Source organism: Corvus hawaiiensis, chromosome 31 (genome assembly GCF_020740725.1).
Source record: "Corvus hawaiiensis isolate bCorHaw1 chromosome 31, bCorHaw1.pri.cur, whole genome shotgun sequence".
Lineage (NCBI taxonomy): Eukaryota > Metazoa > Chordata > Aves > Passeriformes > Corvidae > Corvus > Corvus hawaiiensis.
In genome coordinates, this window is record NC_063243.1 from 798,515 (window position 1) to 811,950 (window position 13,436).

Here is a 13,436-nt window from a genome sequence, read left to right on the forward strand (position 1 = left end):
CGGGGAGCTGCGGGGCCGGGCCGGGGCTGTGGGGCAGCCGGGGCTCAGCGCCGGGCACTGCCTGACCCCAACACCCCCCGGGCAGGGCCGGCACTGGCCCCCGGCCCCCAGGAGGCTGCGGGATGTGGAAGGATCAGGATTTTCTTTCATCGATCTTGTTTGGGTCACTGGAGAAACGAATGATTGTGCAGAAAGCTCAGCAGCTGTCAGAGGATGAGCACCCACAGGCACTGAGGGGGCTGCAGGAGAGGCACAAGAAGCCCCTGCAGCACTTGGCCAGAAAGGCTCAGCAGGGGAATGCAAGAAGGGATGAGCAAAAGGCCAAGGTGAAGGCAAAGGCCATGGCAGAGTTTCTACAGCCCCCCAGGGATGAACCGCAGGGCCCAAGGGGGCCCCAGCACCCAGGGGACGGCGGCGGCCACAAGCACCTGGCACAGGCATTGCCCTCCTCGGCACGGCAGAGCCCACCCAAACAGCCCCTGCCAAGGAATCAGGGCTCCAGCTGCAGGCCACAAGGACACTGCAAGCACAGGCAGCAGCACCCTCAGCACCAGCAAGTCCACCCCTGATGGACATGGATTGTCAGGGCTCTCAGAGCTCCCAGCACACCAGGGACCCACCGCACCAGAGCCCTTGAGAACATTCAGGGTGCCTCTGGATCGAGACGAGGCTGCTCCTGATAGACACAGGGGCCTCTCGATCCACTCCGAATCTGAGACCTAAGGGGGGAAATTGTCAAGAAGTTCTTTCATCATTCAGGCAATAAGTGGGAAAGAGGAGCAGGGGTGTTTTATTCAACCACTATCAGTAGCTGTGGGGGATGGGTTTGAAATGCATCAATTTCTGTTTGTTCCTATTTTGTGATTTACTGGGAAGGGATTTGGTGGCTGAAGTGGGAATGCAAATTCATATTGTCAAAGGAGATACAGAGGCTAATGCTGCTGGACCTTGGTGTCAAATGTCTGCCAAGGCCTCTGCTGAAGGGAACCCAGAAGTGTGGGCAGCCCCAGGGAAATAGGCAAAATTAGATATGGAGCCTCTCCAAATTCCTCTGAAGCATCCAGGACAAGTGGTGTCTAAAAGCAATACCCTGTTCCAAGGGAGGCAAGGAAGGGGTTACAGCCTCTTACTGAGGCCCTGCTAAAGGCAGCGCTTCTGGAGCCAGGCATCTCTCCCTACAACACTCCTCTCCTGCCAGCCAAGAAACCCCATCATGGACACCAGAAGGAAAGCACAATTTTCAAGGCTTCAAAAGCAGATTAACTGAGCCTCCTGCCCTGGCCCTCCCAGACAGGGAAAAACCATTTGAATTGCATGGGGATGTTCATCGGGGCCATGCCAAAGGAATTCCTGGGCTCAAATGTTTAACCCAGTGGCCAGAGAGTGGCCTCATTGTCTGCAGAATTGTGCAGCCCCGGCTTTAATGGGAACTGAGGCCTGAAAACTGACAGCAGCACAATCTCTGATTGTTCCAGCCTGGCATCAAGGTAAAGCTTTGTTAACCAAAGGAGCCTCTAAATGGATGAGCAGCGCTCGGTTCTTACAGAATGAAACTTGTTGGATGGAACAGGAGGATTCAGAGTTGAGCACAGGGCAAGGGTTGAACCCAGCCTCCTGTTTGAACGGCCCTGGACACGGGGCTGGCAAGAAACCCATGGCTGCAGCCAAGTGACAGAGCTCCAGACCCGGGCTAGCAGAGATTTACCAGACATTCCCTGGCCTGAGGGAGAAAAGGTGTTTAGGGATGGCTCTGCAAGGGCAGCAGAAGGGAAAAGAGTGACAAGACACGCTACTCTGAAGGAAAGGGAATGAGACAAAGCGCAGCTCAGCACCCGCATGCTCAGCTCAAAGGGCCGAGCTGGGGGTGCTTGGAAGAGCCTGGCACTGAAATGCCCTGAGCAGGAAGGCTTCAATATCTTCTGCTAACAGCATGGCAGCTCACAGCGGGGCAGAAGCATTTCCAAATGCTTCAGCAATCCCTGCATCAGTTCTTAAGGCATGTTTGGAACAAACAATTCCAAGATATGGATTGTGGAAGCAATAGACTCAGACAGGGGAACTCATTTTACAGGAAAGATCCTTCAGGCCGCTCTGGCTGCTTTAGGAACACAGTGGCACCTCCAAATGCCCCAGCACCCCCAGAGTTCGGGTCGGGTGGAAAGAATGAATGGGGAAATAAAGAAACACCTTCTGAAGCTGCTGAGAGAAACCAAGATGCCACGGGTACGGCTGCTGCCATTGGCTTTGGCAAGAAGAAGAGCCAGACCCAGGGCAGATATTCAATTATCTCCCCTGGAATCCATGTCTGCAATTCCTTACCCTGGTGTGATAAATGAGTGAATGATAAATGTTGTCTTTCACATATATGATTCAAACATTTAGAAGTGATGATGGATTGTGTAGAAATAGTGTTAAGGTAAAATGTAGTTAAGTGGAAACGAGATTAAGGTAAATTGTAACTTCAAAATAGTTGTAATATGTTAAGAAATGTCTTAATAAACACAGGGTAATAAATGTCTTTTGAGCTGAGAAACTACAGAGCCAGGAACCAAGACATCTTAGAGAAACAAAGAAGATAAACCGCATGCATCCCAGGAAGATTGTTACCTCATCAGAACTCACACCGCCCAAGGGAACTGGCAGCTGCCAGTGAGGCTGGAGACTGCGGAGGCACCGGAGAGAGGGGGCCTGTCTGCAGTTCTGAAGCGATCCAGAGGACTGAGGCGGTGTCCTGCTGGGGGAAGGGGCAGAAACCGGAGAGGGGGAAAGGGGAGTGAAGTGTAAATTCCTTTCTGGGTTAATGAATATGTAACAGTTCAGGAGAGTACTTCAGTCCACAGTAAAATGAATGGAGGGCGCCTCTGGCAATATTGCCAAGCGCCCCAGAGCTGTGATTTGCCTTTGTTCTACTAATAAATGTTCAATATTATATTGCTAAAAATTTAGCTTTTGTATTCTTTTTCTTCAGCCTTAATCCTCTAACACTAAAAAGGTTGTTGGGGAGTTTTTGTCCTCCCCACAGTTTTGATAAGATTACAACATTAGAAGGCTTTTTCTTAATAATCCTACTTTGATATTGTCAGATGGGTCTGGGCCAGGGTGTGAGAGTCAATTTTTAGTCTTAGGACAAGAAGCAGCAAAAATCTTTATTGCTTTGGGGGTTTATTGTGTATGCATGTGGGTGTCTGTTAGTGATGGCAGAATTTTGGAATGGGTTTTTCAATGTTCACCTGTAGGTTGCATTTTGCAAAACTGGAAGAGCTTTAAAGGAGACCCTTTAACTCATAAACAGTTAAAAAAACATTAAAAAAAAAAAAGAAAGCTGCTTGTTGGGGGCCACTTGTGAGTCACCTGATGGCTGCCCTGCAAGAGAAGCTTCCTTCCAGGCAGCCAGCAGAGGAGCTTTAGAAATGCAAATTAACTCTGCTGCGGGAAGTGTGCACAATGTCCCAGGCTCTCCTTGCCTGCCACAGGAATTGGGCTGATTCCCTCTGCCCCTCACCCCAAGCTCTGCCTCCCTGCACTGACGGAATTTGCATCGCTAAAGGCAGAGCCCACACTGAGCATCTCTGACTCTGCAACAGAAATCCCCGAAGCTGCAAAGGAAAACAGCAAACGGAGAATGTTGGGAGAACTTCACTCACAAAAGCGGGGGGGAATCATCCCTCTCCCCACTCCAACATCTGCTGGCACTCTCTGTGTTATACAGGGTGGGTTTGACCACTGGGCTGCTTTTGCTGCCACAAGGTCAGTGAAATCACTTGGGAATGCAAGGATGTGATGATTTAATCAGAGAAAAGCAGTCAATTGATGCTTCCCTGGCCTTTCTGGGAGCGCCCAAAAATGGGGAAAAGATGAACGGCCACCAGAACAAATCCTACAACACCATGGAGCAGCCCCTGGGAACCCAAACAAATTCATACCAGGTGCCAGAGAACCCACTGATCATTTCAATGCATCATTAGATTACAAGCTGTCCTCCAAATCATAACCAAGCACACAGCTCCAGCTCCTGACCTTCTCACCCACCAATCCACTCCCATGAGCAGCGCCACATTTCACCCTGGGATGCCATCAGATTCTCTTCCAGCAGAAGGACCAGGAGGTTGTGGAAAATTAAATGACTCAAAGTGCTCTTGGCAAAGAGATGGCAAAGTGGGGAAACAGAGAACAAACAAAATAAGAAAGCAGCTCATGTACCGCTCCAAATGTGGAAAGGATGGGAATAGGACACGTTTCCGTGGTTCCCTGGCAGACCATGGGTTAAACCAATGCTGTTTCTCCTCTCAGGTGCTGCAGCAACTCTCATCTTTTTACCATGCACCACACCTTGCTCAGTGCAGCTCATTCAGCAGGGGATCAAGGGCATGCAGGTGGCAGCCAGGCCTCCTGACCCAGAAACGGCTGCAAAAGGACACAGAATGAGGTCACTGAGAATAACCCCAAAACTAAAGAAGGCCCAGGAAGTACAGATTAAGGCATTTTTAAAGTTTGCAAAGAGAAGTACTCAGAAAAGAAGAAGAGGAGGATTAAAAGGAAAAAAATGAACGTGTCTTTACAAATAGATGCTGTGAATCCCATTGGAGATAGGGCCAGGGACTTGGAGATAAGGAAGTAATGGGAGAAACCACATATTTCAGAAAATGTTACTAATTGACACGAACTGCTGCTCAGCCAAAGTCCTGCTAAATTCCTGAACTTCCAGAAGAACAAAGACTTCACAGAGCCATGAATATCGGATATTATACAAAGTGGGGGTGCACATTAACGGGCACATGCATCCCCCCCGAGCCGCCATTCAGCTGAGAAGAGAAACAAAGCTCTCCGCTGCTCCCGGCCCGACAGAGCATCAGTGCCTCGCTTTGTTTTCCCCGAAAAAGGGAAAACCGCCCCAAACCCCTTTGGCTGAGTGCACGGGGGGAGAGATTTGTGGCAGAAAACTCCCAAAGTCGTTTATGCCCAGCTTGGGAAGAACAGCCCAAGCCAAGCGGAGCTGGGACCCCCCCAGCAGCGCCTCTCTGCCGCCCCAGCTGAAGCCCTCGCTGGCTGCTCCAGGCTGGATGGGCAGACTGGGAGCACTGGGAAGGGGCCCCGGCTCGGGCCGCAGCCCCCGGCGCAGCCCCACGGCCCCACGGCAGCTCCAAGGCTCCGCCAGCCGGGATGGAACGTGGGAGGCGGAGCAGGGCAAGGCCCGGGGCTGTCGGTGCCCAGGGGACACAAGGGACAGCGGGGGCACTTCACAAGCATTTCATGCAAAAGATAAAATCATAACGAAGACAAAAGCAAGACCATCAGTGAGTCAAGATTATGAAGTTAAACTTTAGCTGGGAGTTAGAAGCAATTTGTACTGATTGAACCAAAAGACAAGTCAACGAAGAGTTAGAAATTTAGCCAAGAAGTTCAGTGCTATTCACCATTATGCACCTGTCTGCAACTTTGCTTATAGTAAATGAACTGCCATAAGGACAAAAGAAGCAGAATTATAGCCAGCACCTAGATTGCATGATCAAATACAGGCAGGAGGTACGGACCGTCTCCAGAAGGCTTCCCGAGGCTTGCCCACAATAGAAGGTAGAAAGTTCATGGTGATGAAGAGATCCTCGACTTCATCTTTCAAGACCACTGACTCAAGTCAAGACCACCGACCCAAATCAAGAAAAGAATTGCGCACGCGCAAAGGACTAATAACCGCATTTTAATAGGAAGCGGGGAATGGGAGGTGCTGGAGATATGTATAGGATTAATATCTAACACTTTGTGAAATCAATAGAGGGCAAATAAGCGGGTAAGTGGCTGGCACGTCCCTAGGAGGCGACTCCCGTGCCGCCCGCCGGCGTAATCAACACACCACTTTCTAACTTTAATTAGTTAGAGAGTTTCTGTCCGTGAATACCGGCTTTTTAATCATTCACTGGAAACGTCGAGCAGACGGAGATCTAGGAAGCAAAGGCAACACTGAGTCGCTTCCAGCGTGCCCTCAGCCCCGCCAGAGCCTCAGCACCCCCACAGCCTCCCCAGTCGCTCCAAAGCCTTCTCAGCCTTTGCAGCCCTTCCATCAGCCGCTCCCTCTCGCGGCGCTCCGCGGCCTCCCCTGCGCAGGGAGCAGCGGCGCAGGAAGCGGAGCAGCCGCGCCTCTGGGGCTCGGCGCGGGGCAGCGCTCAGGCACAGAGCCCGCAGCGCAGAGACACTCCCTGCACGGCGCCCGTTCGGCTCCGCGCCCAGAGCTTCGATGCCGGGCAGGCGGCTCGCTCGGGCTCCCTGGAGCCGGCACTGGGGCACGGCCCGGCCCCCACAGCGCCGGGAGGGGCTGGGAGGACAGGGACGGCATTTGGGGGTCCTGGGGTTCACTGGGAGACCCTCACTGGGAACCCCCTTCCCGCTGTCCCACCTCCCCTCATCCGCCCTCTCCCGCCCCTTTCCCACCGTCCCCCGAACCCCAGCTCCCCCCAGCTCGGTTTGGGGGGGACCCACCCCTTTCCCACCGTGTCCCGTCCCCGCCCCGCTCACCCGAGAGCTCCTCGCCAGCAGCCGGGGGGACGGAGGAGGAGGAGGAGGAGGAGCGGGAGGAAGAGGAGGGGCAGAGGAGGAGCGGGAGCAGGAAGGGGAGCAGCGAGAGGAGGCGCCGCGTGCGTCCAGCGCTCTCTGGATCTGCAGCCCCTTCGCGCCGGGAGCATCGCTGCCCCCGCATGCCGCAGGTGACCGGGAAGGGGGACCTCGCTCCGGATATCGTGGGCGGTCCTGGGAGGGTTTCTTTTGAAGGGGGGAGGGATATTTGGAGTTCAGCCGAAGTACCTTGGGGCTCCCTGATTCTTTTCTTCGGGTGGAGCGAGGTTTGGATCTCGCAGGACTCCAAAGCTGACCCGAAATGCCCTTTGGGTGGATACTGCGGGGTCCCCGGGAGGTGTTTTTTGGGGATGTCGCGGTGGCGGCTGCCGGCAGAGCGCCGGCGGTGGGTGGCGGGTGCGGGGTCCCGGGAGCCACGTGGCGATCGCCCGGTACCGGCGGGGGAGGAGGGGAGGAGCCTTGAGAGGGGGGAGAGAGAAAAGCGGGGAGCCCCGGGAGTCCCGGACCCTGAAATGGGGGCCTGGAGAGGGGGGACCCCGGCAGCCGGGAGTGGGGTGAGCTTGGAGAAGGGGGAACCCCGAGAAGGGATGAGCCTGGAGAGGGGGAACCCGTGGGACACCAAAGAGGGAACCCCAGAGAGGGGGGATCCCCGGCACCCCGAAGCAGAGAGCCAGGGGAGGAGGGACCCCTGGGACCCCAAAACCCTCGGCATCCCTTAGTGCAGCCCCAGAGAAGGGGGACTCCCTGAACCCCAGAGTGGGGAGACCAAAGAGGGGGCACCCCTGGGATTCCCTGGAAGTCTGGAGCGGGCAGAGACCCTGCAGAGGAGGGACCTCCAATATATGCAGGGCCCGCAGCATCCAGGACAAGGGGGACCCCCAGAACCCCGTAGTGGAGAGACCAGAGAGGGGGAACCTCAGTGAGGGATATTTTCCTCTGAGTCTTGATGTTTTGGAGGTTTTCATGGACACAAGATATGTGGTGACTCCTAGAGATGGACTTGGGCAGGAGAAACCCCCAAGCCAATGCGCTCACCCCTTGGTTTTCCCCCCAAAACAGGACTTCTCATTCCCAAGCCTTGGCCAAATGGAGGAGGCAGAGGCAGTGAGGAAGATGCCCCAGGAGCCCCAGGCAGGTGAGGAGGAAGTCAGTGCCCCTTTCCCTTCTCTCCTGCTCCATCTCCCAGCCCAGCATCGCCCCTGGCTGCAGGACAACCCCGCTGCCGACGCCGTCCTGCCGGGGACGGACTGGGGGGATCTCCTTCCCCTTCCCTGTGGCACGGAGGCAAATTGCATCCTCTCCTTGTCTTTCTTCTCGTTCCTTTTCCTTGCTTCCTTCCTTCCTTCCTTCCCCTCTCTCTACCTTTTCCTTCTACTTCTTGTTTCTTTTTCTTCTTTTTCCTTCCTTTTCCTTGTTCCTTCATCTTCATTCTCCCTTTTTTCTTCTTGTCTCTTCCTCTCCTTCTTCCTTCTCTACCCTTCTTCCTCTCCTTGTTCTTTCCTTCCTCCTTCCTTATTCCTTCCTCTTCCTGTCCCTTCCTCTCCTTGTCCTTGCTCCCCCAGGCACTGAGCTGCAGATGGAGACCAGGGAGGACAAATCCCCGTGGCAGAACCTCATGGAAGAGGCTGCTTTGAGTGGCTCAATGGCACAGGAATCACACGGGGAGGAAAAGCCAGAGGGATCCCCCACAAGGAGGGGCTCCAAAGCCAGCCCAGGGTGCTCTGAGGAGAAAAGGCCCCCCCTCTGCTTCATCCAGAGGTCCAACCTGGTGGTCCATGAGCAGCTGCACACTGGGGAGAAGCCCTACAAGTGCTTGGAATGTGGGAAGAGCTTCAGCCACACTTCCCACCTCTTCATCCACCACCAGATACACACAGGGGGATGGCCCTACAAGTGCTTGGAATGTGGGAAGAGCTTCAGCCACAGCTCCAGCCTGATCTGCCACTATAGGATCCACACTGGGGAACGGCCCTACAAGTGCTCGGAATGTGGGAAGAGCTTCAGCCACAGCTCCAGCCTGACCTGCCACCAGAGGATCCACACTGGGGAACGGCCCTACAAGTGCTTGCAGTGTGGGAAGAGCTTCTGCCAGAGCTCCAGCCTCACCTGCCACCAGGAGATGCACGCCAGGGGAGGGCCCTTTGAGTGTCCTGAGTGTGGGAAGATGTTTCAGTGGATCTCCTATCTCATTGTACATCAGCAAACACACACAGGGGAGAGGCCCTTCCGCTGCACAGACTGCGGGAAGAGCTTCAAGTGGAGCTCCCAACTCACCAGCCACCAGCGCATCCACACCAGGGAGAGGCCTTAGAGTGTCCCGAGTGTGGGAAGAGCTTCTCCTGGAGCTCGTCCTTGAGGAAACACCAGCAGAGGCACCAGTAAGGGAATCCCTGCGAGTGCCCCAAGTGTGGGAAGAGCTTCGGGCACTGCTCCAACTCCATCTTAAAACTCGAGGTGCTGCTGACTGAAAAGCTCTTCCAGAACCCTGTACTTCAGACACTTAGGAATCCTCTTCTCTTATTAAATGCCGTAAAATATTACCGTTTCCTGCAGCCATAGGGAGGAGGAGAGAAGAGCCAGCAGGCATAAATATGCAGCAAGATTGATTGATTGAATTATTTTACAAACTCTGTTATAGCCTTTTTTCTTCATAGTCTAACTGGAGAAAGGATCAGCCACCCCTTGGTGTGATTGGCTAAAATCCTAGAACATCCATTGTCAAAATATTTTTCTACTGTACTATAAACAAGGCTTCTCAAGGTTGCCTGTGTTTCATTGTTTATAGAACTCTGCTGCTATCTTCTGTGCGAGAGAAAAGTCTCTCACGGACTTAGAAAATAGCAAGAAAATTCTTGCTAGCAGCATTTTTGTGTCCACATTCTCTTTTCCATTCTTTGTCTTTTTCCTGGCCTATTTACTGACCTTTATTCTTGTACAAATTGTCTGTCCCAGTAAGTCCTTCTTTGCTGAACCGATGATTTCTTCTTCAATGCAAATCTGCAAAGCAGAAGGAAAGCAGCCCCTTGGAATGGCCTCAAAGTGGAGCAGCACTCACTGGCACAGCCTCTTCTCCTGCCCTCAGGCAAGGGACCAACAAGGCAGCACCAGCCTTGTCAGAGCTGGGCAAGGACAAGAGAGAGCAGATGCCAACAGGGGCTTTGTGCTGCACCAAGGGACATTTGGGTTGGGCATTAGGAAGAACTTTTTCCCAGAAAGGGGCATTAGATATTGGAATGGGCTGGCCAGGTGGGGGTGGAGCCACCATTGGGGAGGTGCTCAAGGAAAGCCTGGGTGGGGCACTCAGGGCCTGGTTGCCGTGGTGGGGATGGGGCACAGGTTGGAGTCGATGATCTCCCAGGGCTCTTCCAAGCCAATGCATTTGGTGATTCTGTGACATCACAGGCTCTGGGGACAGCGTGGTGGCTGTCAGCTGTCCCCAGCCCGTCGCTGTGCCCAGAGCCCAGGCAGCACTCGGCACGGAGCCACGGCCAGAGCCAGCGTGGAGGTGGCGGCTCATCCCACAGAGCACCATGGCCAGCCAGGGCTTCTCCTGGCTGCTGCAGTTCTGTGTGCTGCTGATGCTGGCCCATCCTCTCAACCCTTCCAGCCATCCTGAGGGGGACATGGGCACCTCGGCTCTGCTTCGCGAGGAGCTGGAGCCACAGGACTCCGTGGGGCCTGGGATGAACCCCTTGGTGGACGTGGTGCTGGTTTCTTGGACACGCTCGGCCCTGGAGCTGCTGATCATGGGCCTTGTCCTGGGATGGTTCTGGAGACGCTGGGGAGAGGTGAGGGAGGGGGGTCAGGCAGGCGGGACAGTGCCGGGGCCGGCAGCCACCAAAGCCTTGGGCCAAGCCAGTGTCGGGCGAGGCCTGAGAGCCCCCGTGGCGGAGCAAAGCCGGGTTGGATCAGAGGGTGCTGGGCCTCCCGGGCAGCCCTTTGGCCACGGCCCCTCAGCAGTGGGGGCTGAGCCCCTGGGCGGGAATCGGGCCCAGCCTGAGCCCCAGGGACACCAGGCAGAGGCGGCCGGAGCTCTTCTTGCTGCAGCCTCTGCCCGGGGCAGCCCAGCCAGGCCCGAGTCTCTCGCGGAGAGGCCAAGGGCAGCGCCAGAGGGCTCAGCCCCGCTCGGCCCCTCTGCCCCTTCCATCGGGCTCCCTGGGCCGGGCCGTGCAGGAGAAGCGCCGGAGCCCCTGGGGCTGTGCAGGACGCGCTGCAGGGACGTGGCTGCCCCAAGGAGCTGCTGCGGCTGCTGAGGCACAACCGCGCCCGGATGCGGCTGTGCCGGCGCCACCGCTCTCTGCAGAGGCCCAGAGCCAAGACACCAGCAAAAGGGGGCAGCTGCAGGAGGAGGAGACCCCGAGGCTCCCCTCAGCGCTGACTCTCCAGCTCCAGCTCGGCGCTCAGCTTGCAGGGCATCGCGGGGGATGCGTGACCAGTGCTCAGCCCGGGCACTGTGACATCCCCCAGCTTAGGGGTCAGTGAAGCCCCCCATCCTCAGCCGCAGAGCTCCCAGCCACCTTTTCCCCCAGAAGCTGAAGTTTCCATGACTGTTCCAGTTCCAAACTGTTGACCCTTTTTGGAGGCATAAGGTTCTCACCCTGTAATCTTCCAGTCACCCCCCAGCAGTCAAGTTAATCAAGTTCAGGTTTTGTGGACATTGCTGTGTCATTTCCTTGATATCCATGCGAGAGGGGACACGGTGATGGATGGGTTTGCACGGGAGCTGCAGAGCCCCGGAATGGAGAGCCTGAGTGTCCCAGCAGGAATTGCAGGAGTGTGGAGGGCAGCTGGAAAGAAGATCGTGGGCAATATTCTCCTGCCTCCATCTTCCAAGGAAGCTTTGATTTGACCCCTGTCTGCACCGTGCCACGGGGCCCCCAGAGGCCCAGGGAGGTGTCTGGGTGGCCCCAGAAGGACCCTGGCGCACCAGGGAAGGGGCAGGAGCATCCCTGTGGGGCTGGGAGAGACACCCAGAGGGGGCCAGCCCTGGGGCCCGGGCAAGAGCTGCATTCAGGCAGCCAAATTCATGCAGGGTCTGCCCGGGCTCTGCCCAGGATCAGTCCAGCGAGCTCCACTCCTGTCTCACCTCTTTGTATTTTCTTTGTATTTCTTTGTATTTATTTCTGCGTATTGATCCTGATGTCCCTCAAAATGCCATTAGAAATCGTTTTCCCTCAAAATAAATACTGACTTATTTTGGTTTTAGGAATTAACCACGGGTAGTCCCTGCTTAAATGACTTCTCTGTGACTTATTCTGCAGTTTGTTCCTTTACAGCACCATCAACCACCTCTCTTAAAATACAGATCCCTCACTGGAAGCAGGGAATTCACCTGGATCCCCTCCTGGAACCCCCCTGGATCCTCCTTGACCCCCCCCCCCCCGAGGACCCTCCACACCCACGCCCTGTGGGACCCCTGTGCCAGGCTGGGCTGAACTCCCGGGCCCTGCGGCCAAACTCTGCCTGGAACCTGCTGGGTTCGGCCCAAAGCGAGGAAAGCTCCGGGACCCGCAGATCCATTTTGTCCTGTGGCTGTGGGGCCCCACCCCCGAGGGAGCAGGACTGGGCACTGTGACTTCAATCCCTTATTCCGAATCTCCCTCTCCCTCTCCCTCTCCCTCTCCCTCTCGTCTCCCTTTCCTTTGGGTGATCACAAATCCCAGAGCAGCTGCAGAGCCCCGTGCCCAGTTCGGGTTTCCCAGCAAAGAGAGGCCTGGGGCTGAGGTGCCCTGGGATAGCCGGGAATGGGGGGTCCAGGGGTCCCCGGGGTCAGGGAAAAGGGGGATCCAGGGGCTGGGAAAGGTGGATACCCGGAAAGGGGGGTCAGGGGGGTGTTGGTGCGGGGTCAGGGGGTGCAGGGGGGTCCCGGAGCTGGGGAAGGAGATGCAGGGGGGTCCCAGTGCCCAGGAATGGGGCAGGGGGGAGCAGGATCTGGGAAATGGTGGCAGCTGCTGGGCAGGGACCACGACAGAGAGGGACAGGCTGGGATGGGCTGGGACAGACTGGGACACTGGGATACACTAGGACTGGGACCAGAATCCACTGGGAGCAGAACTGGGGCACCAGGGATCATACTGGGACATACTGGGACCACACTGAGGGCTACTGGGAGCAACTGGGAGCATGCTGAAGACAACTGGGGGCATGACTGGGACAACTGAGATGTACTGGGAGAGACTGGGAGTGGTTTTGATCATCCTGGGACTGACTGGAACAATACTGGGAGTGACCAGATCCGTAGTAGGGGTGAATAGGAGAAAGTGGAACAATGCAGGGAGTAACTGGGATCATAACGGGCCTGACAAGGCCAAACTTAGAGGGGCTGTAATAATACTGGGAATGACTGCGATCATACTGGGGGTGACTGTGATCAAACTGGACCCATATTGGGAGAGTCTGGAAGTTACTGGGCTCATACTGGGTGTTGGGGTTTTAGGAGTTCTTCTGTTTTCTTTTTCTCTTAAAGAATTTTCCCCATACATGTTGCCAGGGGGAAAAATTACTGGGTGCTTAAGAAAAACAAAAGACCCGGCCACAGGAGGAGGGGTCCATCTGGCTACTCTCTTTCACCTGGGCTTGTGGGCTGTTAGTTCTCTGTGTTCTGACAGAGAGAGAGGCTGGAAGGAATTCATCAGCACTGGAGACTTCTGCTTTTTCAGCTGCCTCCCTTCTACCTGAGAAACCCTGGGATTCCCAAGCCCACCTTCCCTGCCCCGCTGGGAGCTGGGCCATGGCCATCCTGCCCCCGCCGTTGCTTCGAGCCTTCGCTGCTCTGTAGCCCTGCACGCCCTGCCTGTAGAGACCTCCGGGGGTTCACACCGCAGCTCCGGAGTTCGATACATCTCGTCTGCCGCCTGGGATTTGTGCTCGTC

General features: G+C 55.6%; 1 protein-coding gene across 1 annotated transcript; it reads left to right on the forward strand.

Annotated features, from left to right (window-relative positions):
- Positions 1-8,125: 8,125 nt before the first annotated feature.
- LOC125318806 (gastrula zinc finger protein XlCGF49.1-like) lies at positions 8,126-9,102 on the forward strand. Its single transcript, XM_048289740.1, is given in 2 exon segments — positions 8,126-8,870; positions 8,873-9,102. Coding segments are annotated over 2 exon segments (804 nt in total). The 5' UTR covers positions 8,126-8,140; the 3' UTR covers positions 8,947-9,102.
- The last annotated feature ends 4,334 nt before the right edge of the window (positions 9,103-13,436 follow it).